Source organism: Natator depressus, chromosome 18, assembly GCF_965152275.1.
Source record: "Natator depressus isolate rNatDep1 chromosome 18, rNatDep2.hap1, whole genome shotgun sequence".
NCBI lineage: Eukaryota > Metazoa > Chordata > Testudines > Cheloniidae > Natator > Natator depressus.
The window spans coordinates 22,126,327-22,148,927 of NC_134251.1; the positions used below are offsets into that span (position 1 = coordinate 22,126,327).

General features: G+C 57.0%; 1 protein-coding gene across 5 annotated transcripts in view; it reads right to left on the bottom strand.

Moving 5' to 3' along the window:
* The window catches only part of PLEKHG5 (pleckstrin homology and RhoGEF domain containing G5), a 120,154-nt gene that overhangs the window by 44,388 nt on the left and 53,165 nt on the right, over positions 1-22,601 (bottom strand). Inside the window, exon 1 of one of the 5 annotated variants that reach the window (XM_074975257.1) lies at positions 4,388-4,475. The exons of 2 other annotated variants lie outside the window; for them this stretch is intronic. In XM_074975257.1, coding sequence (XP_074831358.1) covers positions 4,388-4,390 — 3 coding nt within the window. In that variant the 5' untranslated portion in view covers positions 4,391-4,475. Of the gene's footprint in view, positions 1-2,562; positions 2,670-3,999; positions 4,325-4,387; positions 4,476-22,601 lie in introns of those variants that run through there. 2 more of the 5 variants (XM_074975258.1, XM_074975256.1) reach the window with 2 other exon arrangements.

Sequence of the window (22,601 nt, forward strand, 5' to 3'; positions counted from 1 at the left end):
CTGGCTGCGCTCTGAGCTCCCAGCTGTGGGGCGTGCGCCCTCCCATCCCTGCGGGTGCCTGGGGAGGGACGTGGCTGGAGCCCAGGCTGGGCCTTGCAGAGCCCACGCTCCCCAGCCTCGAACCAGCATGTGCCCCCGCGGGGCTCCGCCCCCGAGGGCTGGATGCACTTGGCCTGGCTGGCTGAAGGCAGCCCTGTGTCCCTCCGCCAGCGCCCCTTTGCTGCACTCCAGGGAAGTGGCCACTGCACAGGGCGGTCGGTAGGAATCCCCTGCACGGCCACTCCACACAGGGTGCGCAGAGAGAGACACTCGCCACTGTGGCCTCAAGGACACGGGGTCCAGCTGGACAAGGAAACGGCTGCTCCAGCCTAGGCTGACAGTATCCAGCCCTGTGGACAGCTGCCAAATGGGTCAGGCTCTAGAGCCCTCAACAGGCTGCTCTGCTGTGCGGGTGGCAGCTAGCCACCGTGTTCACCATCAACAGAACAAACCGGGCCCTCCGGCACCCTGCTGGGACTGCTCCGTCTGCCGGGGGGGGGGGGGGGAGCCACATTCTCTCGGGCCAGCTGGGAATTAGAGATCGCAGCGCCAGCCTGCCCTCCAAGTGCCCACGTCAGCAGCTGTCACACTTTGTGCATGAATGACCCAGCACACAGGAGGAGCTAAGGGGCCCAAGCGATGGCCCGAGGGGTAAACTGGCAGAGGGAGCACATGCCTACCAAGGCCAAATCAAAGAGCCAGGGATGGGAAATAATCCCACTGCATGTGAGCGGCTGATACCATATCCGGTGGTGGAAAGGCATGTGCAGATCCGTGCTACATGGAGAGAGAGGCATGCATGTCCCGGGGTGTCCCTCAGCACTGCTCTGCTCTAGCCGTGGGTCCCCTCCATCCTTCCCCCCTGACATGCAGACAAGACACCATCTCCAGCTTCTGCACCAGTGAAGGAGAGCTGTGGATCTTCTCAGTGCACAGTCCCTCGAGCCTGACCCAGTCCCCTCCCCGCACTGCAGGTCACAGCTGGAAGGAAGCTGCTCTGGAGCTTTGGCTGCGTGCAGGAAGTGCGGGGGCGGGATCGCCCCCATCCAGTCCCAGCATAGGGCTGCTGGGGGTTAGGAATGTCCCAGCAACGGTAATTTGCGGTGACTCCTGCCTGTTCTCTCAGGGATTAAACACGCCACGGTTGGGCTGCATGGACAGTTACGTCACCCCAGAGACTGACGATGGGCATTCAGCACGAGCCCCTTTGGAGGGGTGTGACGCAGAAGGGAGCGGGGAGTGTTGACCTGGGAATGTGGCAGGGGAGTTTCATTGGGGATGGGAGACCTGAGAGCCTGTAACCCGAGCAGGAGGGGCACGGGGGGGGGGGGAGACACCTCTGACTGGGAAACTGGACAAAGGCTGCAGGAGGGAGCCTGCTGTAGAGGTTTTGGTTTCAGTTTTGGGCTGGGTGGTGGAACACAGGGAACCCCAAGGCTGGGGTCTAAGCTCCCTGTCCCCCAGAAGGACTTGACTGAGGGGTCCTGGTTGTACCCTCAAGCTCTGTTTTGGACTGTGTTCCTATTGTCCAATAACCCTTCTGTTTTACTGGCTGGCTGAGAGTCACAGTGATTCAGAGGAAGAGGGGTGCAGGGCCTGGACTCCCCCACACTCCATGACAGGGGTGCAGTGCACAGGTCAGGCCCCTTAGGGCAGGGGGCCACCTCCGGCTGTTTCCCAGTAGCCTGCATTCTGGGCACGCCCAGGGAGGCAGTGGGCGGGAGAGCACACTCCCAACTGGATCCTGTCTGTCTCTGAGGGATGCTTTGCTGCAGAGCTGCACTGCATGGAAAATCTCCACGGGCAAGGTCTGCACAGTGGGGTCAGTGCATCAGGCACCCTGCCTCGTGTGTAGCCTGCGCAGAAAGCAGCGGGCAGCAGAAGGGCGAGGAGGCTACTCTGGGCACAGCGTGGGGACCTGGAGCCTCTGGCCGCAGCATGCAGCAACCCCCATCCCTCCCTTCCCCCAGCTATAGGAGGAGCTGTTGGCAAGAGCGACCCATCAGCATCCAGGAATGCTTCAATGTGCATTGTGGCTGTACTGTGCGAACTCCCCCGAGGCAGCGGCGAAGCCTGAAATCTTGCATGAAGCTGGGGGAGCACATGACTGGCAGCTTTGCAGCAGAGGCTGGCTGTGCCGAGCTGGGTTCTGGGCAGAGGCTGCGGGCTCAGTGCCCTGCCCGTGGGAAGCGCGCTCCCTGAAGCGCCACAAGCATTGCCTTGCTTTACCCTAGTGCTGCCGCGTCTGCTGCCCACACGGAACCGGCGCCAGAAGGTCAGAGCAACTTAGAAATCAACCGCTCAGGCCCCAAATTCCACCCCCCCACACACAGAATATCCCAACAAGCAGGTCAGAATGATCCCCAAGAAACCAAACGCAGCTGGTCATCCAAACTGATCCATACACACCCTGTCCTCCCCGCCCAATGGCGAGCCTCTCTCATGCAGCCCGGCTCTGCGTCAACGCTCTCCGCGCACACAAGGTGTCCGGCACTTCCCTCCTGATGCCAGCACACAACCCACCTTGCTAATTCCAGAGCTTCCTGAGGACCCCTGAACATGCCACTGCTGAGTGGCAAGAGCCAGTCGTTGTGTATGCACCTTGAAACAAACCCTGTAAGTGAAAACCATCGGCGCTGGCCTTGGGGCCAGGGTCTGGTCCAAAGAGCAGGAGCGCCTTGCAGCGACTGCCTCTTTCACAGTTCACCAGTCTCTGCATCAGACTTTTCCAGTGATGAGATTTATAAACACATCCCTGGTGCTAAGGTAGTGGACCCAGTAGAGGGGGATGCAAACTAGGCCTGTGTAAGCAGATGCAGATACCCACGGGGGGTGGGGGTTGCAGTGGATGCAGCTGTGTGTCTGAGCTGTATGACTTGTCTCAGACTGCAAGCTCCTCGGGGAGACCAGAGCTCCACGGTGCTACAGCCAGCCCAGCTGTGACGCTCACCAGCCCAACAGTCACCTCTTGCATCTCATCTCTAAGAACAGCCTGGAAAACGCCCCTAACATCCAGCCAACCTGCCCAAGGTGCCTTATGCCACAACTCACCGAGAGTGCTGGAGACGACCTGCCTGATAAACCCAAGCGCAGCTTAGGGAAGCTTTGTCCACAACAGGCTAGAAAAATAAGGAGTCGGCTGTTGCCAAAGGTTCTGAGTCCAGCTGGAGCTAGCTGCAGCTTGTCATTTAAATCAATTGTGCACTTGGAACCAGACCCCGTTGTTGCTAATTAGTCAGGAGGATCTGCTGAAAGGAAGGTGGAGAAGGGAAGGGGCAGTCTGGGGACCGGGGAGAGCCCTACGGAAAGGCAGTGTGTTAAAGCCATCCTGCTTTCCCACTTGCTCGGAGTTTGCTGTCACCGACCACTGGCAGGAAGCAGCAGATTGGTTTTATTCTCTGCAGAGGCTGGATTTCCAGTTACGGGGCTAAGGCAGGAGAATCCACAGCTCAGCTGATGGCAGCTCATCTGGCGGTTGCCCTGAATCCGCTGGACTGAACGTATGTTTCCCCCACATTTGAAGTCCCTCCCAGCCACAGCCTCCAGTGTTAATATTTACTGAGCCGGGGCTCTGTGCTCAGCGGTGCTCCGTGCTCAGCATTCAGCCCCAGGGCTCTTGGGGGCCCCAGGCATTGAATCTAGGTGGTCACATTTCCTTTGCCCCAGCTTTGTGGTGTTAGCCAAGCCCCAGCTTACCCACCTGCCACGGGAGGACAAGGACCCAGTGCCTAAGCCCTGGCTGCTGCATGTGTCAAAGGAGCTCCCTCCTGCATGGTGCGCCTTGACCCTGTAGCTGACCCGTTCTGTGTGCTGCCCAGGGATCGGCTGTGGCAGGGATGCCCCCAGCTCCAAGGACCCGCTCTCTGCCCTTCCCACACGCCAGCCGCTTGGGAACCCCACAGAAAGCCCCATGCTCCAGCCCCGAGATGAGTGACTAACACTGGCCATTCAGAGACTCACCAGTCCACTGGGATCCCTGGGGGGAGCCCCTGGCTCCTGCCCTCCGCGCAGGCCCTTGCCTCACTCGCGCTCTGCCTCATCACAGCCCTGTGCTTTGCGGTGTCTGGCAGGCAGCGCTCGGCTCGCTGCCGACCCTGCGCTGTCCCCGGGCAGCTGAGCCCGTCTCCCCGCAGCCCAGGGGGCAGGAGCGGGGCTGAATCCGGAGTGCCGGGGGCCAGTGCTGCCCTGCAGCGGCTGGCGTCCCTGCATCCCCTCCCTCAGACGCACCCGGGCGTATGTGCAGGGGAAATCAGCGGACACAAAGCCATGCTAAAGCTGGCAGCCGGATAATTAGGGCGGTCGGACTCTACCACCCCCTCCCAGGAAGAGGCAGACAGCTGGAACGTACCATTCATCCGCCGGCATCTGCCCGCGGCACAATGACAGGGCAGGAAAGAGACACAGGCCCGTGTCACAGAGCGAAGTCAAGTCTGCCAAGCGGAGCAGCCCTGGGCCCGGGAGACACAGAAATGCACAGAAAGCCCAGTGTGCATTGCCCAGAGCCACCCCCGCCCCCACCTCCGGCTGCAGGCAGGGGAGTGCCGGACTCAAAACCCAAGTCCCTGGGCCAGACGTCCCCTGCAGGGAACAGCAGCCACAGCCCTCGGGAGGGCCTCCGCCCAGCACAGCGAGCGCTGTGGCTGGAGTCGGGGCAGAGGGCAGCAGGAGGGGACACCCAGGCTTCCCCCAGCCCATTGCTGTTTGTGTGGCAGCAGCATCCAAAGGCCACAGCACGCCAGGCATGGTGCACAGTGCTGGACTCCTATAGCTTCAATCAGTCACTGGGGACGAGCCCCATCTCAAACCCAGCCCCAGAGCTTTGCCCCGGGCTCACAGCCAACCGCAGAGCTTCCAGCCACCCCGGGGTCAAAAGTCACCTGTTGCCCCAAACCCACACAAGGTTGGCTTTGAATTATCTTTAAAAACAAATGCTGGGATTAGTCACATGACTCCTGGAGCTGAAGCTTTAAGTAAACCGCCACCGACTATCAAGCAACTCGTGCTGCAATCTCGAGACCTGCCTCCCCCCGCCGCCCCCTTGCACGCTGCCTGGCGTTATGACATGTCAATTACCTGGCTTCACGTTCCCTAGGCCAGCAAGGAGCGGCTGAGCCCCGTGCTTGCGAAAGCCCCCTCCCAGCCCGAACGGCAGCCCCAAGTGGCCCAACGGGGATGCAGTCCAGCTGCTGCACTTTTCACTGCCTGAGCTCTTCACAGGTACCCGCCACCTAATGCTCCCTGGCCCTACGGCACAGCCACCTTGTCATGACGAGGCAACCAAAGCCCCCTGCTCCCAGCCCTGTGCTCAGCCACTAGGCTGGGGCTCTCTCCCCTCTCCATACCACGGCCCCTGTCCCAGAGGGGCCTCCCAGATCCCCTGCCATCCAGACAGGTTCCCCCGCCCCACTTAGTCTGGGATGGGCAGGAGAGCTGCGCCCCCAGGGCAGAAAGCCCCTGCACTGCCCCTGGAGATGCTGCCGTGCCCGTCACTACAAGGAGTAGGAAGCAGCGGAGGCTGGCTTGGTCAGTGAGTCCTGGGAGGCCCTGGGATTTTACAAGGGCACCAGACGCAGCATCCAGGCTCATGCCCCATCACACTGCAGTCGCCATCGGGGGGGAAGAAACCTGTGAGCAAGGGGCTCCATGCAGCTGGGCTGGGAGATCCCCACCCTCATGCCCCACTGGAAGGCTGTGAAAAACCAGGCACACTGAGAGGAGAGACACCAGCCCGTGCTAACTACCTGGCCAAGTGCCTCCTGGGGTGCAGGAGTCAGCCTCATGCTGTGGGCAGGCAGCCCACAGGGTTCACCCCAAGCACCCTGTGCTCTGGGAGGATAAACAGCCTGAAGTCAGGATGCCTCTTGGAGCTTGAGCTGAAAGTCCACCAGAAGCCATTCCCGTGGGAATTCCTGAGGTGCCTGCTCCTGGAACGGCCCTTCTCCCAGCAGGACGTGCAGCTCCTTGTCCCTGACGCCCGTTGTATCTGCCCCCTGCCCCGAGACGAACAAACAGAGACGATCTGCTGAGCTTCCCCTGCAGCATAGGGGCAGCAGAGGCAGATTACGGTTTTGTGGGGCCCTGGGCAGGAGTAAATGGGGGCCCCTCCCCACCGCTTCCGCCTGCAGTTCCCTCTGCTCCCCCCGCACTCCTGCCGGGGAGCAGGTTGAGGTGGGGGGTGCCCATTTTTCCAGGGCCCCCAGGCACGGGCCCCACTGGCCCAGTGGCTGATCTATCACTGGGGGGGCAAGCACTCTGGGCCTTGCAGCCACACAGGTTCCCTGGCCGCTTTGGGATCCAATTGCAGCGAAAACAGCTTCCCCTGTGCCCAGAGCACAGCCTTCCCCGTTCGGCGCGGTGCTCATTCCAGGCTGCTCCAGCCAGCGGTGCTTCCCGGGGGGAGAGTCTCAACGCAAGAGAGGTTCTGTCATCCCCGTACCGCTGCCTCGCTGAGCTTCCCACCGCGGCCACAGGGATTTTACTGCAGCCAGACCCATCCCCATCCTGCAGCCAGGAGCCCTGCTGCCGCGCTGCTAGACTGGGACTAGCAGGCAAAGAACCTGCTGGTTAGTGAGTCCGCCTTCACCCCAGCTTCTCCCCCTGCCCAGCTCCGCTCCCGCTTTCTCAACCGTGTCGCTTCCCCTCCACGCCAGGGAACTAACCCACTACCCTCTGCCAGTCCCCTGTCGGCCCCGTTTCCCCAGGACACTGCTGGCAGAAGGGGCTGCAGTGTGTCCCTGGGGAAGTTTTGGTTGGGAGACTGACTGGAAGTCACGTCTAGTTAAATACAAAGCAAACTAACTCCCGCCCCAGTTTCTCCTCAGACAGGAAGCTGCCTGCAGCAGGAAGTGCATTTCCCAAGTGTTGTCAGTGCCTCACACAATGGGGTGCGGACACGGACTAGCGGCTTGGTGCATGGCTGCAACACAAGCAACGGGGAACATCTCCAGTCTCCTGGACACGTAGGCCAAGCCCTGCCTAACCCCTGCAGGAGTTTCTGGTGCTGTCCAAGTTACAGGAGAAACATGGAAGCGAAAGAGAGAGGAGGATTCTAGTCATGTCCCCGGAGCAATGCAGGATCGATCCCTACAACCGGCAGGGCTGCAGCGTGAGAATGCCCCATTGCAGCCGCCCACCGGCAGCCAGGAACTGGCCCCACGCCGTAGGGAAATCAAACCCCCTGGGCAGCAGCACAACGGGGTGTCTGCCATGGGAGAGGCAGGAACTCGGCGCTGGTGGCACCGAGATGAGATCAGAGTGAGACAAGCCCAACCTCCGCCCACCAGAAGCACAAATTAGAGGGCACAAGCCATGAAGTTTCAGACTAACGCAGAAAAATTCCAGCGCCAGCAAAACGCTTCCCTGAGCTCCGTGCGCCTCCCTGCAGCCAGCCCAACCCCGGACAAGGAAACGACGGGGGCCATGTCACCAGGGCTCCTCGCAGATGGGGCAGCACACATCAATGCCCTGCATGCCAGCTGCTAGCGAGCGCTGCCATCTGCTGGGATGCTGCTGGAAATTCATTCGCTGAGCTGCAACAGGCCTCATACTGCATCATCTAGGAGCAGGCCGAGACAGCGGGGACTCCTAATCCTGCCGAAAAATCACAAGGGGCCCGTAGGGCCTGTCCTGCCAACCAGCACAGAATCATCCCTCTGCTGCACGAGGTTTGCAAGCTGCATTTCAGAGGGGAAGCAGTGCCTGCCCCCCGTGCTTCAGATCATTGCTCTTTGTTACTTCCAGCCCGACAGACAGAACCCTGTCCTGACAGAGGACAGATGGTGGGAGTGGAAGGGTTTTCCGGCTGCGTCTTCTTGGTTCTCATCTTGTGTTGGGGTGACTCCTGGCCCTTTGCCTCTGTTCTGTGAGCTTGGCTAATCTGTTTTTTCTCTTGTTCCTTGTCTCTCACATGTGCTCCCCCATCTCTGCGTACCTCTGTGCACCAATCCTGATGTCTGTGATTATCCGCACAGCAGCTCCCCTTCACACCAGCCTTGGGCAAGAAGTGGCAACCTTTCTATATAAACATAAATAATGCACTGACCCTACTAGGGCGAGTCTGGCTGTGTCGGCCCACATACCGATGTGTCCCGTCCCCCCAGATACCCAACCCCAGGCAGGCACTGAAGGCCCTGAAGCAGGAAGGTTTACAGCCCTTCTATTCTCCTCTTCCAAAGGTAATCAGGGCAGTTCTTGTGAACCACATTCACGGCTAGTCCTTTTTCGAATCTTGCAATGAGTTCCAGTGGGCAGTTATGTCCTGCCAAAAAGGTATGTTCATTGATCAGTTTTACATTTATTGGTTCTCAATTTCAGCAGCTAGCAGGGAGTTACGTGCCAGGAGCAGCGTGCATCTGGCACTAGCTGCACTGACAGAAGCCATTCCCTCCCTGCAGAATGAGCAGGCTGTGCTCGGAAAAATGCGACGGACTGATGGGTGCTGGTCCTGCCATGGCAAAGCAGCTCTGTGCATCATGCACGACACAGCTCTGCCAGGCTGCCGCGAGGATACAGCCCCTGGGAGGAGCTGCTGTCCCAGGCTTGGGATCGAGTTTCTAACTGCTTAGCCAGGACAGATGGGAAACTTTCCATGTAACCCTCCCCAAGGCCGCTCAAGCCAAGCGCACAGCGACAGTGCAGGGGAATTAGGGCGCCTTTAATCTCCATCACTCCAATTTGAGCTGGAGCCCAGGACATGTCAAGCTGAGTTCTGTAACCTCCACTGAGCCCTTTCTGCCTCTCTCGGTCCCAAGCATACAACCACCCTGGAAGAGTGGGGCTGGTGGTCTGTTCCGCGCCAGCCAAGTGGTCAGCTCCTTGCGTAACCACTCTGAGAACGAGTTCACCCGTCCCTGTTGCTGGCTCACCCGGGGCACAGTGCCCCACTGCCCAGCCACCACGGCCAGGCTTGCTCCTAAGGGGTCCAGGCAGGCGACGCAGCGCACACAGCAGCCAGCGTAGTCGGAGTTCTGTCCTTCTTCTCGTCTGGAGCCGCATCTCCTGCCTCCACCCCAGGGTACCCAGAGCAACACGGGGCTCCCACTGGAGGGGCAGTGCCCTGTGTCCACTACAGCCTCCAGCAAAGAAACCGTCCCCCCCCCCCCCCCGTCTCCTTTACTGCCTCTGCAGGAGAGGAGCTCGACCCCAGCGTGGCCACCAGGCTTGGCTCACACCGTGGCAGTTACAGGGGCCTGGGACAGTCCTGTCCGCCCTGAAATGGCCCCTTCCTAGGGCCTGTCACCTGTGGGTTACAAAGCAGGGCTCCACACCCCATTTTACACATTGGTAGCCGAGGCTGCACGTGCCCCAGTGAGTCAGTGACCTGGCGCCTGGGCTCCCAGGTCCTGTCCTAACCATAAGTATGGCTAGGTTAGGTCCCCGAGGTCATGGAAGTCACAGAATCCTTCAGCCCCAGGGGCTGCGGGACTCCAGGGACTCCAGCTCGCAGCCAGCGGGGCCCTGGCAGGGTTCCAGTGACAGGCAACAAGGGGCCCCCTGCAAGGTTCCAGCGATGGGTGACAGACTCCTGAGGGGGCCCTCCTCAGGGCTCCAGAGATGGATGACAGCCTACGCCTCGGGTGACTGGCTGGGGGTGTCCCGTTTTCTCTTTGGGAAATATAGTCACCGTACAGCTCCCAGCCGCCGTGGGCAGAGGGGGAACCCCAGAGCTCCCAGCCATCACAGTGGTGGGGGAAACTAGGGAGCTGCAGCAGCAAAAGTCACAGACAGGTCACGGCTTCCATTAATTTTTGTTTATTGCCTGTGACCTGTCTGTGACTTTTACTAAAAACAACCATGACAAAATCTGAGCCTTAACCATGAGACCCCCAGCCTCCCATTAGGAGAAACGTCCAAATGGTTTCACCAGGTTGCACAGTGACCCCGAGCCCTATCCTGTCTGTGCATGCCACCTGTGCAGAACACACGTTTCCTCCTGGCAAAGAGGGCAGGACTCTCCAGAGGTTCTCAGTGCAAATCCTGTACATCAGATGGGGACCTTGGACCATCCTTCCCACCCCTCGACTCTCCAGGGCTGCCAAGTTCCCATCACAGATAATTCCTTCGGGACCCGCCTCGCTACAGCTCTCGGCTCTTTATCCCTGACAAGTGACACAGAGAATTTGCCTACACACTCTGCAGACTAGGCCCAGCGCCATCTGTAAAAGCCCCCCAGTGTGGTCCTCCCCGACTTATTTACATCTCCACACCAGCAATATAAATAATGGCCATCACATGCCCCTCTGGAGTGAAAGCATTCTGGAAACTTGCCCTTCACACTCCACAAACACAAGCGATATATGTTATCTGGGTGCCCAAATTAAACAGTGGATACTTCTGCAAACTCTTAATTACCAAGTCTCATAACAACCTTGTTCAGCACAGCTGGTGAAAAACGACGACAGGTCTGCAAGCAAATTCTAGTGTTAAGTAAACAATTACTTGGGTCAGCATTCTTCGGGCAGATTAATTCTTAGCCAGAGATTTGGTGCTGCAAATCATGTTCTCCTAGTGCTACTTGATCAAGTAACTGTGGGATGAGTAATAAAGGGGCAGGGTTATTTCACTTATCCTGATGTTAGCTCCCGGAGGAGACTCGTCGGAGGCTACTGGAGTAGCCTCTCCTGAGAAAGGAGCATGCCCAGAGGCCTGAGGTGGCACTAGAGGCTGGTCTCCTCAGGTTTCTGGCACCAGCACCTGTTCTCCAAACCAAAGAACCTCAGCCTAGGCTGGCCCAGGCTCTAGCCTCAAGGCCGATGAGAGCAGAGCCCTGCCAGGTTAGTAACTAAAGGCGCTTCTGTAGCCGAGTTCCCTGGCACAGGCTGGTAAGGAGCCCTCCTGCATTCTGCTCTGCACAGAAGGGCAGCATGTCACACAGAGCAGCTTGTATTGTTGCTCCCCGTAAGTCCCATCTCCAGAAACGTCCAGCACTTCCATGCGGGTATAAACAGAGCCCTGTCGCAACCTTCAGGTGGGCTGCTCGCTCAGCCCCCGCACTCTGCATCACGTTGGTGCCCAGCTGGAGATGCACAGAGAGAGTCTGGAAAGGGGCAGATACAGAGTGTTGCGGGGGAGACTTTAACGGGTCTGTGGCAACTAATCAGCTGTAAATCCAACTGCCAGGAGCAGCCTCCTCCCAGGCTAGGGCAGGCGAGAACACCGGCAGCCGCTCTCTCAGGCTCTTGGTCTCAATTGCCAAATGCAGCAGAGTACAACAGCCTAACTCAGCTGACTTCGGTGCCAGCGGCCCACACCTCCTGCCTTATCCTTTGAGCGCTGCCTGCCAGGGGACAGAGTGGATCAGCCCAGATCTCAGATCCCTAATCCCATCCGAACCGTGTGTTCGCTGCATGCTCCCAGCCCAGGGTCGCCGTGGACCCATGCAGGTGCAGTGAGACCCGCAGCAGGTCAACCAGTGCCTCCAGTGAACTGCAGCAGGATTTGGTAGGTCTTTGTCTATTATGAGCCTGGCCTCCTAGCCTAGAGGTGCAGAACTCACTCTGCGGTGGTGACAGCACAGTGACGGGCCAGCCCTTCCCCGCTGCTCCTGCTGCCAGACAAGACACAGTCGAGCTCTCCATGGACGGACGAGCTGGGAAGAACAACCCACATAGCGTGGAATCCCCAGGGCCTGGAAACACACTCCGCTCCCAAAGGAATCCCATCGCTCCCCTCCTGGCACTTCTTCTGGGGTCATGGCATGCCCAGGAAGCCTAGGGCACTCCTGGGGGTGAGGCACAGCATCCCCGACACTTCTACACAGAGCAGAGGGAGCTGCAGCTGCAGTCATGCCGATCCACAGAGTGGCCCAACCAGACCTTCCCATATTCCCCAGGAACAGCACTCTGACGGCTCAGGGCTGCCATCACCTCACCCTTCCACCTCAGGTAGCATACCCTGCCCTCACCCTCCTCCAGCGCCCTGGCAGCCCGTCACTCAGGCCAACACGTGATCAATTCACTCTCCAGGTCTCACGTCTGAATCGTAAGGAGACATGACAAAAGAGACACTGAAAAGCTGCAAAATCCAACCCATGTCCCCACTCTGGAGCTCAGATCCCCTAGAACTGCACAGCCACCTAGGAGAGCATCGCAGCCCACGACACCGGCTCCCCACTGGCGCCCTGCCTCCCCCCACATCCCAAACTGACAATTAACAGTCCACCAGACAGAGCGGGACACCTACGCCAGAAGCCCTTTCCTTTGCTGCCGGGCCTGACTGGCACACACACGAGCTGTGCAGGGGTCTCCCATGCTGCTATTCTGATGCAGCCCAGCCCAGCTGCAAAGTCTTGCCTGTCTGTCTATCCCGATACGTCTAATGCTCCCGTCGCCATCGCGTCCAGGCGCCGCATACAGCCCTGGAAGAAGATCCACTTGCTACCTGCAGATTCTGGGGAAGTCTCCTTTCTGTGAGCAGCCTGTCTGCAGGGCACACAGCTCACACAGCTTCCACCTTCCTGGGTCTGACCTCGGAGCATTCAGCCTCCTCTGCCCCTCCATGCGCTTCCCACAGCCAGTCCGCCCAGGCAGGCTCCTGAGGAAGCCAGAGGGTCCTGCCCCCCAACTCCGCAGTCAGACGGGACTCTCAGCCAGCCAGTAAAACAGAAGGTTTATTAGACGACAGGAACATGGTCTAACACAGAGCTTGTAGCTGCAGAGAACAGGACCCCTCAGCTGGGTCCATTTTGGGGGGCAGTGAGCCAGACAACCACGTCTGCCCTTCACTCAATGTCTCCAGCCAGCCCCAAACTGAAACCCCCTCCAGCCCCTCCTCCTCTGGGCTTTGTCCCTTTCCCGGGCCAGGAGGTCACCTGATTCCTTTGTTCTCCAACCCTTTAGCTCTCACCTTGCAGGGGGGAAGTGCCCAGGCCATCAGTTGCCAGGAAACAGGGTGTCGGCCATTCTCTGTGTCCAGACCCCTGCACACACCTGCCCTCTAGGGCTCTGCAATGATCATACACCCTTACCCCACCACCTAGATACTTAAGAACTGCATAGGGGAAACTGAGGCACCCTCACACTATTCAGAGGAAACATTAAGAACAGTCCCACTTCGTCACATCTCTCCCCCCTTCGAGATCGAACTGAGTGGGGTCACTTTAGCCGGTGACCTGGGGAAGTTCAAAGGCACCAACGTTCCCATGGATGCCCCAGCATCTCTCCCATTCCTTGGTAGGAGTTACACCAGGCCCTTCCAGTTTCACGCCCTCCCTTAGGTCGGGGGTGGTCGATAGCACTCGCAGGTCACACGTGGGAAGGTTTATGCGGCCCGTGCCCTTTGGCCACCCCAAAAGCCCAGGGGGTCAAACTGGGATTGGGTCTTCTCCCCAACAAGCTGGCCAAACACTGCCACTTGGTTATAGGACTGTTTAACTTTCTTAACAGCTTTCACTCCATCTGAGACCTTCTCAGAGCTATCCACACTGGATCTTTCAACAGGAAAGTCAGTGGCTTCATTCATAACAGAAAATTTCTGGCTGTTAGGAACTGAAACTTTCTTGATTAAATCCCTTTCACACCCTTCAGCTGCAGTAAACTGCTCGCAAAGACTCCATGAGGATTCCTTTCCCTAGGGCTGCTTTATGCAACAATTCACCCCTCACAGAAATTCTGCTCTTACCCTCTTTACCTAGGGCTTGCTCTAGAGGAACACTTTCCTGAGCACCAACAGACTCTTTCTGGGTCTCACTTACATCCAGAATCACCTCTGGCCCATCCAGCGGATTCCTACACAATCCCCTTTCAGGCAAACTGACAGACTTCCTAGATAAAAGGCTAGAAGCATTCTCCTTCTCTTTGCCACACGTTCAGGAATCTTTTCCTTCTTGCTGCAGGTTTCCACACCCTCAGTAGGTAACACAATCACATCATCTTCATGCTCTCCTTGTGCCCTGGCTAGGATCTCACCCTGATTAGACAGAGTTGCGACACCCTTTCCCAACAACACACTAGCAACAGGCAAAATACAAGCACCAGAATTGTCTGGGCTCTGGGATTTTACATAGACACTAACTGGATGCGACCTAGTTACAGGGCCATTCTCCCGAGCAGACACAAACTTAGGACCCTTCCCTTCCTGGGCTTTAGCTGAATCCAGAACAAACTCTGAGACAACTGCACGACCCTCAACCATCACAGGCTGAAAGGCCCCTTCCGTCTGCTCCACAGACAAAGAAGAGCCGGACACACTTTCTCCTTTCCCAGACACACAGCTTGGGATCTCTTTCCCCTTGTCCCAGCACACAAGGCTGGTCACAGACAACTGCTTGGAGATCAGGGTAGCTCCCTCCATAGGCAAGTCAATACCCCTGACAGACACAGGCACGTTTCCTTCACTGTCCCAATTCTCCACCCAGCTAACAGGCAAGGTCCAGGGACACTCATCTTCCACTCTCCTCGCCTTCCCGCCCTGCTGACTGGACAAAGCCATCAGCTCACAAGGCTGCCTAGGCTCATCCAAACTCCTTACCGAGCACCTTGCCACTCCCAACAGATCCCCTGCCCTGCCTGTGTCTCCCCCCACTCAGCTGGGGTCTCAGCCCCCACTGTGCTCAGCCCTGCCCTTGCTGTCCCAGTGGGGTAGGCAGCGAGCTCGCTGCTTTCCTCACTGCATCAGAGCCAGCGTGAGCCCCCTCTCCGGTGTGCAAGGGGGGCAGGGAGCCCAGGGTTCTGGTTACAGGCAGGCAAGTAGCCTGAGCGTAGCAGCTCCTTCCCCCCTCCCCCCCCCCAGTGCCAGCCAGGTCATCTGCATTTTCACTGACCATTTTCTCTCCAACGATTGGTTCCCTGGATTCAAATTCAAACCCTTGGCAGTTACAGGAGCAAGGCCTGGATCTTGCCCCAAAGAGACACAGTCACCCCGCAACAAGGTCTCGCAGCTGGTATCCTGGAGAACCCCAACGACCAGCCAACCCCACCCCTCCTGGGTCTGCACAGGGATCTGGGCCATAGGCAGGGCGAGGGGCTTCGTCCCTGGGACCCTCACCCAGCTCACACAGCCCCTCAGCATCTGAGGCTGCACCACCCAGGGCCTGACAACAGTTCTCTCTGTCCCCGGATCTCGCCACCCCAGGAATGTCTCCCCACTGACCATCACCTTCTGCTCCCACTGGAGGTCCGAGGGGCTTGGCCCCAGAAAACTCCACACAAACATATAGGTTGGGGTCAGGAGTGGGAGCCTGTCCACCCCACCACCCATCGGGCTGATGGAATCTATGGCCTTGGGACCCAGCAAGGGAGCTAGACACCGGGGCTTTTCCGCAGGGTCCCCCTGGTTCAAATCTCCAGCCTGCTCAAAGGCAGTGAGGTGGGCATCCACATCCTCCCCTCCTCAACCAGGGGCAGCAATTTAGTCTCGAGGTTCCCTGCGGAACTGGCACCCCGGGGTCTATCCCCACGCACCCCTGGGAGGCCCCCTAGGCCTCTCTGCTCCCCCATCGCCAGTTCATGCTGCTGCTGCTTCTGCAGCTCTTTCTCGGGCTCTCGCTGTCTCTCACAGTCCTCTCGCTCTCTCGGACTCAGCTCCAATCCCATCCATCTCCGATCCCCCGATGGGGAACCCGATTGTGAAGACCCTCGTCTGGTCGGGGACAGGAGTCTTGGCAATGCCTGGCTCCCACTCCAGCCGCTCCCAGATCCTGCTATAGCCCCATTTGGGGTCATGAATCTGTTCCTTAGAGCGGTCATCCTCCTCCAGCTGCACGATTAACTGTGCCTTGGTGAACTTTCCAATGTGTAACCCTCTCTTTCTGCACAGGGCTACAATGTCCTTCCTAAGGAGACAGTGACAGGCCATCACTCCGCTCTTCCCAAGTTGTTGTGGACTCACAGGCCTGTGTGCTCTCAGCTCCCCACGGTTTCCAGGGAGAACCCCTCTTATGCCAGCCCTTCTCGAGGTCACCACCTCTTTGCCAGGGTCGAGCTGCAGACTTCTCCGCCCCTGGGACCGCTCGCTGCAATCCCCAGGGGAACCCTGTTACTGCAAAAGTCCTTCTCTCTCCCAGGGCCAAGCCACAGGCTCCTCTGCCCCTGAGACTGCTCACTGCAGTCCCCAGGGGGACCCCATTACTGCACAGTCCTTCTCGCTGGTCACACACTCCCAGGGGTTAACTGTCACTCTCTGAATCTTCAGCACACCTGGTCTCCGTCAATCCCCCTTCGTTTTACTGCTCCCCAGTCACTTACTGCAGGAAGCGCCGTCCACAGGGTGCAGTACATCCCACCTCTGCCACCAGTTATCACGGAGTCCCTGGGCGATGCTCTGGAACTGCTCCCCATGAAGCCAGTCAGGACTCTGGGGAAATCTTCTTTCTGTGAGCAGCCTGTCTGCAGGGCACACAGCTCACACAGCTTCCACCTTCCTGGGTCTGACCTCGGAGCATTCAGCATCCTCTGCCCCTCCATGCGCTTCCCACAGCCAGTCCGCCCAGGCGGGGTCCTGGGGAAGCCAGAGGGTCCTGCACCCCAACTTTGCAGTCAGACGGGACTCTCAGCCAGCCAGTAAAACAGAGGTTTATTAGACGACAGGAACATGGTCTAAAACAGAGCTTGTAGGTGCAGAGAACAGGACCCCTCAGCTGGGTCCATTTTGGGGGGCAGTGAGCCAGACAACCACGTCTGCCCTTCACTCCATGTCTCCAGTCAGCCCCAAACTGAAACCCCCTCCAACCCCTCCTCCTCTGGGCTTTGTCCCTTTCCCGGGCCAGGAGGTCACCGGATTCCTTTGTTCTCCAACCCCTTAGCTCTCACCTTGCAGGGGGGAAGGGCCCAGGCCATCAGGTGCCAGGAAACAGGGTGTCGGCCATTCTCTGTGTCCAGACCCCTGCACACACCTGCCCTCTAGGGCTCTGCAATGATCATACACCCTTACCCCACCACCTAGATACTTAAGAACTGCCTAGGGGAAACTGAGGCACCCCTACACTATTCAGAGGAAACATTAAGAACAGTCCCACTTCGTCACACAGATGGCCTCAGTCAGGTCCTGCTTTTGGGGGGTTGTTTTGGAACCCAACTTTCTGGGAAAGGACAATGTTGCTAATTGTGCAGCAGAGTGAGGGCTGTGCAAAGGGGCGCGTCCTGCATTGCTCTCTGACCACCAGACACAATCGCAGAGGGCAGTTTGTTTCCTAGCAGAGAAATCCAAGCATCCCCTGCAGTTCTGGTCATGCCTGTGTCCCCTCTCTGGGCTCTGCCAATACAGCATCCATCTGGCTCTGTTAGCCTAGCTTAGATACTCCCATGGCCCTCATTACGGAGTACCTGAGCACCTCACAATCCTCTGTAGAACATGGAAGGAAGTACTGATATCCCCATTATGCAGATGGGAAACTGAGGCACAGACAAACTGATCTGCATGAAGTCTGTGGCGGAGCAGGGAATTAAACACAGGTTTCCAAGTCCTAGGTTCATCCCCTAACCACTGGGCCATCCATCCTCTTGTTTGCCATCCTGGGTCTCTTGTGAGTAGAAACAGCCAGTCCTGCCAGGCTGTGACGAGGCAAGAGGATGAACATGGGGAAGTTGTGATCTTCACACTTGTTCCACTCCTCAAAACTGACTCTGAAGTGAATGCTGCGAAGGTGAAAGGCCAGGAACCCCTCCAAGCCCTTGCCCAAATGCTGCTTTACTAACGTAACTAACTTCCCCCTTTAAACTCATCCTTAAAAATAGCTGGGGAGTGAAAATCCTCAGAAATCTGTGCCAAGAGCAGCTCCCTTTAAGGGTCATTGCTTCATTCTATTAGTCTTGCTCCTCTCAAAATCCAGCACCTAATTCCAGCAAACAGAGCAGCCCCACACGTCTGCTTAGAACAAAAGTTCCTAGTGGTGTTGCCAAGGTTTTAAGACTAAACAACAATATCTCTTGTGGCTTTAAGAATTTCCACATCTCACCCTTCCAGCAAAGGGCAGGAGCCATTGCAAATGAGCCGCAAGCCTTAGTGACAACAGATTCTAGGCCCCTTGGAAAACCTGGGTGCTAATTGCCGGGGAATGTCCTGAGCAGTGAATTGTTCCATCACCTTCAGGGGGACGTCACCCCATAAATCATCCGAGAATCCAGGCAATTCAGGATGTAGCGGGAGGGAAGAAGGAGCACTCGGCTCCAGGGCTCCTGCCCAACACCGCATCAGTAGCAAACTGCCAGCTGCTCAGGGGAAGCATTAGCCAGGGCTCCCTAGAATGCATTTATAAAAACCTGCCAGACTTACCTGGAATAAAACGGTCACCAGGAAATAGCCAATGTCTGAAAAGCCAGCAGAAATTTTAGCTGCCTGTAGATTCAGTGCAGAGGGGGAGCAGAACATTCCCAGAGCAAGCTCCTGAACCAGCAGAGCTGGTTGATCAGTAAGAGATAAGATGTCCTAAATCCACTCAAGCTTTACATTAACGATCAATTAGATTAGGAGGTGAGATCCTCACTAGAACTATTTGTGTGCATGGGCATGTGGAGATCGACGCACTGACTGGGCCGGCCACTCTCCCAGACCCACTTGGATGCGGGACCAGTAACTCACGTGTTCCAAAAGCTGCTGATAAGAGCAAGTTAAACGTTTAAATGTGTAACACAAACTCCCACTGGAGAGAGAGGGAGAGACTCCCCCTCCGCAGCACAGTGACACAGGGTCAAGGAGACAGGGCTGTGCTGTCCCAGGCTGAGACTTTGTACCAGGAGATGGAAGAAGAATGCAGAGCTGCAAAGTCATAAACCTTCTTGCGCGGCATGCACTGTATCAAACACACCCAGTTAGCGGTGACTCTAGGTCCCAGCAGGCAGCAGCCCCATTCACGGAGTTGGGAAATGCTCAGGGAGTGGTGATGATGATGACGTGTGTAAGACACACTGGGATAAGTTTCATGGTGAAGACACTTCCACGGGTAGCGCCAGCTGTTACACTCGGCCTCCGCTCTGCACTGCACAAAGGCAAGAGCAGTTTGCCTGTAAACTTCCAGGAAGCCATTCCTAGACATGCAGCTATGCAATTCTCCTGGCCAACAGCCTATAAGGGCCTTGCCTCTGGGAGAGGTGGATCTGAGGAATCATGAGCTGTAGAGAGGTTAAAGCCCTTGTCGCTCACTGTGGCTGTGTGCGTCTCAGGTTTGGACTGAGAATTCCTTGAGACTTTCTGGGGTGCCTTAGGGAAGTGTGATAGGCCCCCGGGGTAGGGTCACCATGAAGGATGGGAATGGTTGGGAAGTTGGTAATGGGCTTTGGAGCTTTTCACTCCCAGTTCCCCATCTGTTTCTGAGGACATTTCTTTCTGGTGAATACCTAATAACACCATCTTCACTTCTCCCCACTGTCTGGGCAAAGGTCACTGGCACATTCAGAAATAATTTTGCAACTTGCCCAAATAAACCCAAGAACTAAACACAAATGGGGAAAGCAACAAGCCTCAACATACCATTTAGCTCTGCTGCTGACAGAGACCCTTGCCCCATCAGCAGTTCTCTCCCACACTCCCAGACCAGGAATCTGCCACCTCAACAGAGCCTGGCAGTCCCACACCAGCTCTGCTCTGACATGCTGCATGAACACCTGGCCACTACGGCCCCATGCCCCATTTGCACACAGACATGGAGCCTATCTAGACAAACACCTGTGATGTCACAGACATGGGGCTGCATTTCTGCTAACTCCAGACCCCTTGCGTGATTCCAGACTCCCGCTGCAAGTGATTGTAACACTCCTGTGAATGGGTGTCGGCTGGCAGCAGCCCAGACGGGTGGCCAGGAGGCTGGAACAATTTGTATAGTGGGGGTGCTGATGATGGGAACCATGTATTTGGTGTATGTTATTACTATTTCAAGCCAGGGGCTGCAGCACCACCCCCTAGTTCCAGCACCACTGGAGATGGCATGACACCATGCAAGGCAGACTCCTGCACCTTGCACCCCATTTTTAGTCTGCCAGGGGGCACCACCCTTCCAGAGGTCCCTCCTTTGCAGGCTGTGTCAACATGCAAACTAATTCTTTCCCTGCAACTAAACAGGATGAACAGGCTCAATTAGATTAGCTTGAATTATATCGGATCAGGAACAGCTGTGATGGTGAAGTTAAATCCCAGCTGGACTCTCCTTGGGCTGCTTGCTCTAGGGAGGCTGGAAATCACTGAAGAGCAAGCACAGCCCTCCAGTGCCTCTAGGGACTGCTGCCTAGGCATCTCCACTGGGCTCTGGGGCGACAGCATTAACACAGAACTCCCAGCCTGTCCCTAGAACTGAGCGCCTTCCTCCCGGCCAGGCTCAGGGGTGGAGCGTCCTGTGCAGAGAGCAGATGACCTCATCTCACATACTGTGCCTTTGATTGCTGCCCTTTCCTTTGTTCTTTGGTTAAAACTCACACACTGTGCTGAGCAGACAGTCTGTGGATAAATGAAGATTTCCTGTGCATGCTTGAAAGATGCATTAGCTCATTTTCCAGTCTCTTCTTTAGCACTGCTGTAAGTGCCAGAGCAGAAGCAGCAGCCCTCTGTGAAAGCTCCACCTAGCCCCGAGGAAGGGGCCCTGGCTCTCACAATAATCCCATTGTGTATGGGAGCCTGCGACCTAGGGCTCTGCTCCCCGTGTGGGGGGCTGCGCAGAGCTTGGCACACCTGGAGCTTTCCCAGGCACCTCTTTGGGGACTTGGGAACAAGCTACATTCGTGCCGATTTCCATGCCAGCCACGGAGCTGCAGGGCCATGTGCCATATTAACATCCCACCGGGAGCCCAGGAACTAAGGAATGGAAAAAAAATCACGATCATTCTGCTATGCAGAATAGGTTAAAAACAGGCTTCACTCCCATGCCCACTGCTCATCCAAGACAAACAATCGCCCCACCCTGCCGACAACAGAGACAACCCTGCCCATCCCCTGACACTGCTGCGCACAAGCCCCACAGTGCTGGGGGCTAGGGGCCTGAACTCACCAGAGCAGGAAACCCACTTCCTGACACATTGCCATCCCCATTGCATGCGCCAGGCTGGCATCTGTCAGAGCTACTGGAAAACTCCTACTGCCAAGCTGCAGGAAATCACAGCCATTGGTACCCAAACCACCCCATCTGCCCTGCAAACTGCACCTAGGGAGGGACACACTGGCCCCAGGTCTTTGAACTCTGCTGCTGGCAGCCGCCCCCCTCCCTCCCGTTGGGAAAGTCAGAGGCATGGATCTGTGGACCGTAGGGAAGGCAGCGCGGAGCGCTCCATAGTCAGAGCGCTGCTCCACGCTCTCCTGCCGGCTTTCCTGGGCCAGTGTAGAGGAAGGGCTCACAAACAACCATGGCAGAGCGTGCAGGCCTTCTCCTCAAGGGACATTCCTCACTGCAGAATGGCACCCTGGCCCTAAGGGACAGAGCACTCCTGGCCTGCAGGTCACCAGACAGACAGACAGTGCAGCAGCTGAGATAACCACCTCTGGGTTCCAGGAAGGAGAGCAGGAGATGCACCGTCACCCCTGGCAGGCAACGGTCCCTGCACACTCAATGCCCAACATCTGACTATTGGAGTTTCCCATCCTGGGGCAACGCTGTAAGTGACACGAGGTGGGCTCTCGGCTCACAAGCAGTTGATTGTGTACAGCATTCAGCAGCACTACAAGGGAGCTTGGCAGGGGATTTATACGGAAGCTGCTGACACTGAACTGAATCCGCTGCTACCCCAGATTGCTTTCAGGTTCCAGGGAGAACATGCAACTCAAAGCTCCCGGCAGATGGAGTGTCTGAGAGCTGGAAGGCCAGTGGCTGGCCGTGTCGTGCTCCTCGCTGAGAGGGTAAAATTAGCAGCCTGGCTGACGTTCCCTGTCTGGAACACCATTTGTTTCCAAGGTAAGCACCGTAAAGGCAGTCTGTGGTCTCAGCAGCCCCAGATCCCCAGCCAATGGCCTGGCTTTATGCTTTCAACTAAATGGCTAATTTATAAAGAGTCAGCAGCTAGCTGTTAAATGGCTTCTGGCCAGTCAGCTTTACTCACCAACTTTACTAGCATAGTGAGACTTAAAAGAGCCAAAATGAAAGTGCAGGAACTGATGTCTGCCCCTCGTTGTGGAGAGTACAGACAGACAGACAGACACAGCCTAGGTTACACTGGGGACAGCACTACAGACCATTCAGCCATTAAAAATCTCTCCCCTTGTCACTTGCAAAACCCACCCCAAGGTGGAAAATGCCCATTCCCTGTGTACGAGCTGAATGCCCAGCAGGGGCCTGCCACAGACGGACATTTCCAGAGAGCAGGTATCTAGGGGCAGGGAATACTTTCAGACACAAGAGCATGTGCCTGTTGCCCAAACCCCTCTAGACCCAGATGCAACAATTAAAACCAGCTAGCCAAAGTGTCTGCCTAAGAAACTCTCCCCAGACTCACAACTCTCACTGCCAAGAGCACAGAGTGGCATTCCACAAGTACTAACCCCAGGCGCTGGAAATGCTGCCATGCACCCATTCTAGCCAACAAACAGAACCTTCCGTCCCGATGCCCAGAGCACTTCTGGATGCCCAGCTACTAAGATAGTGTCTTGCCCCAAGGAGCTCATCTCCTCTTTAGTGGCCAGTCCCAAGAGAGAAGAGATGGCTGAAAAAATGG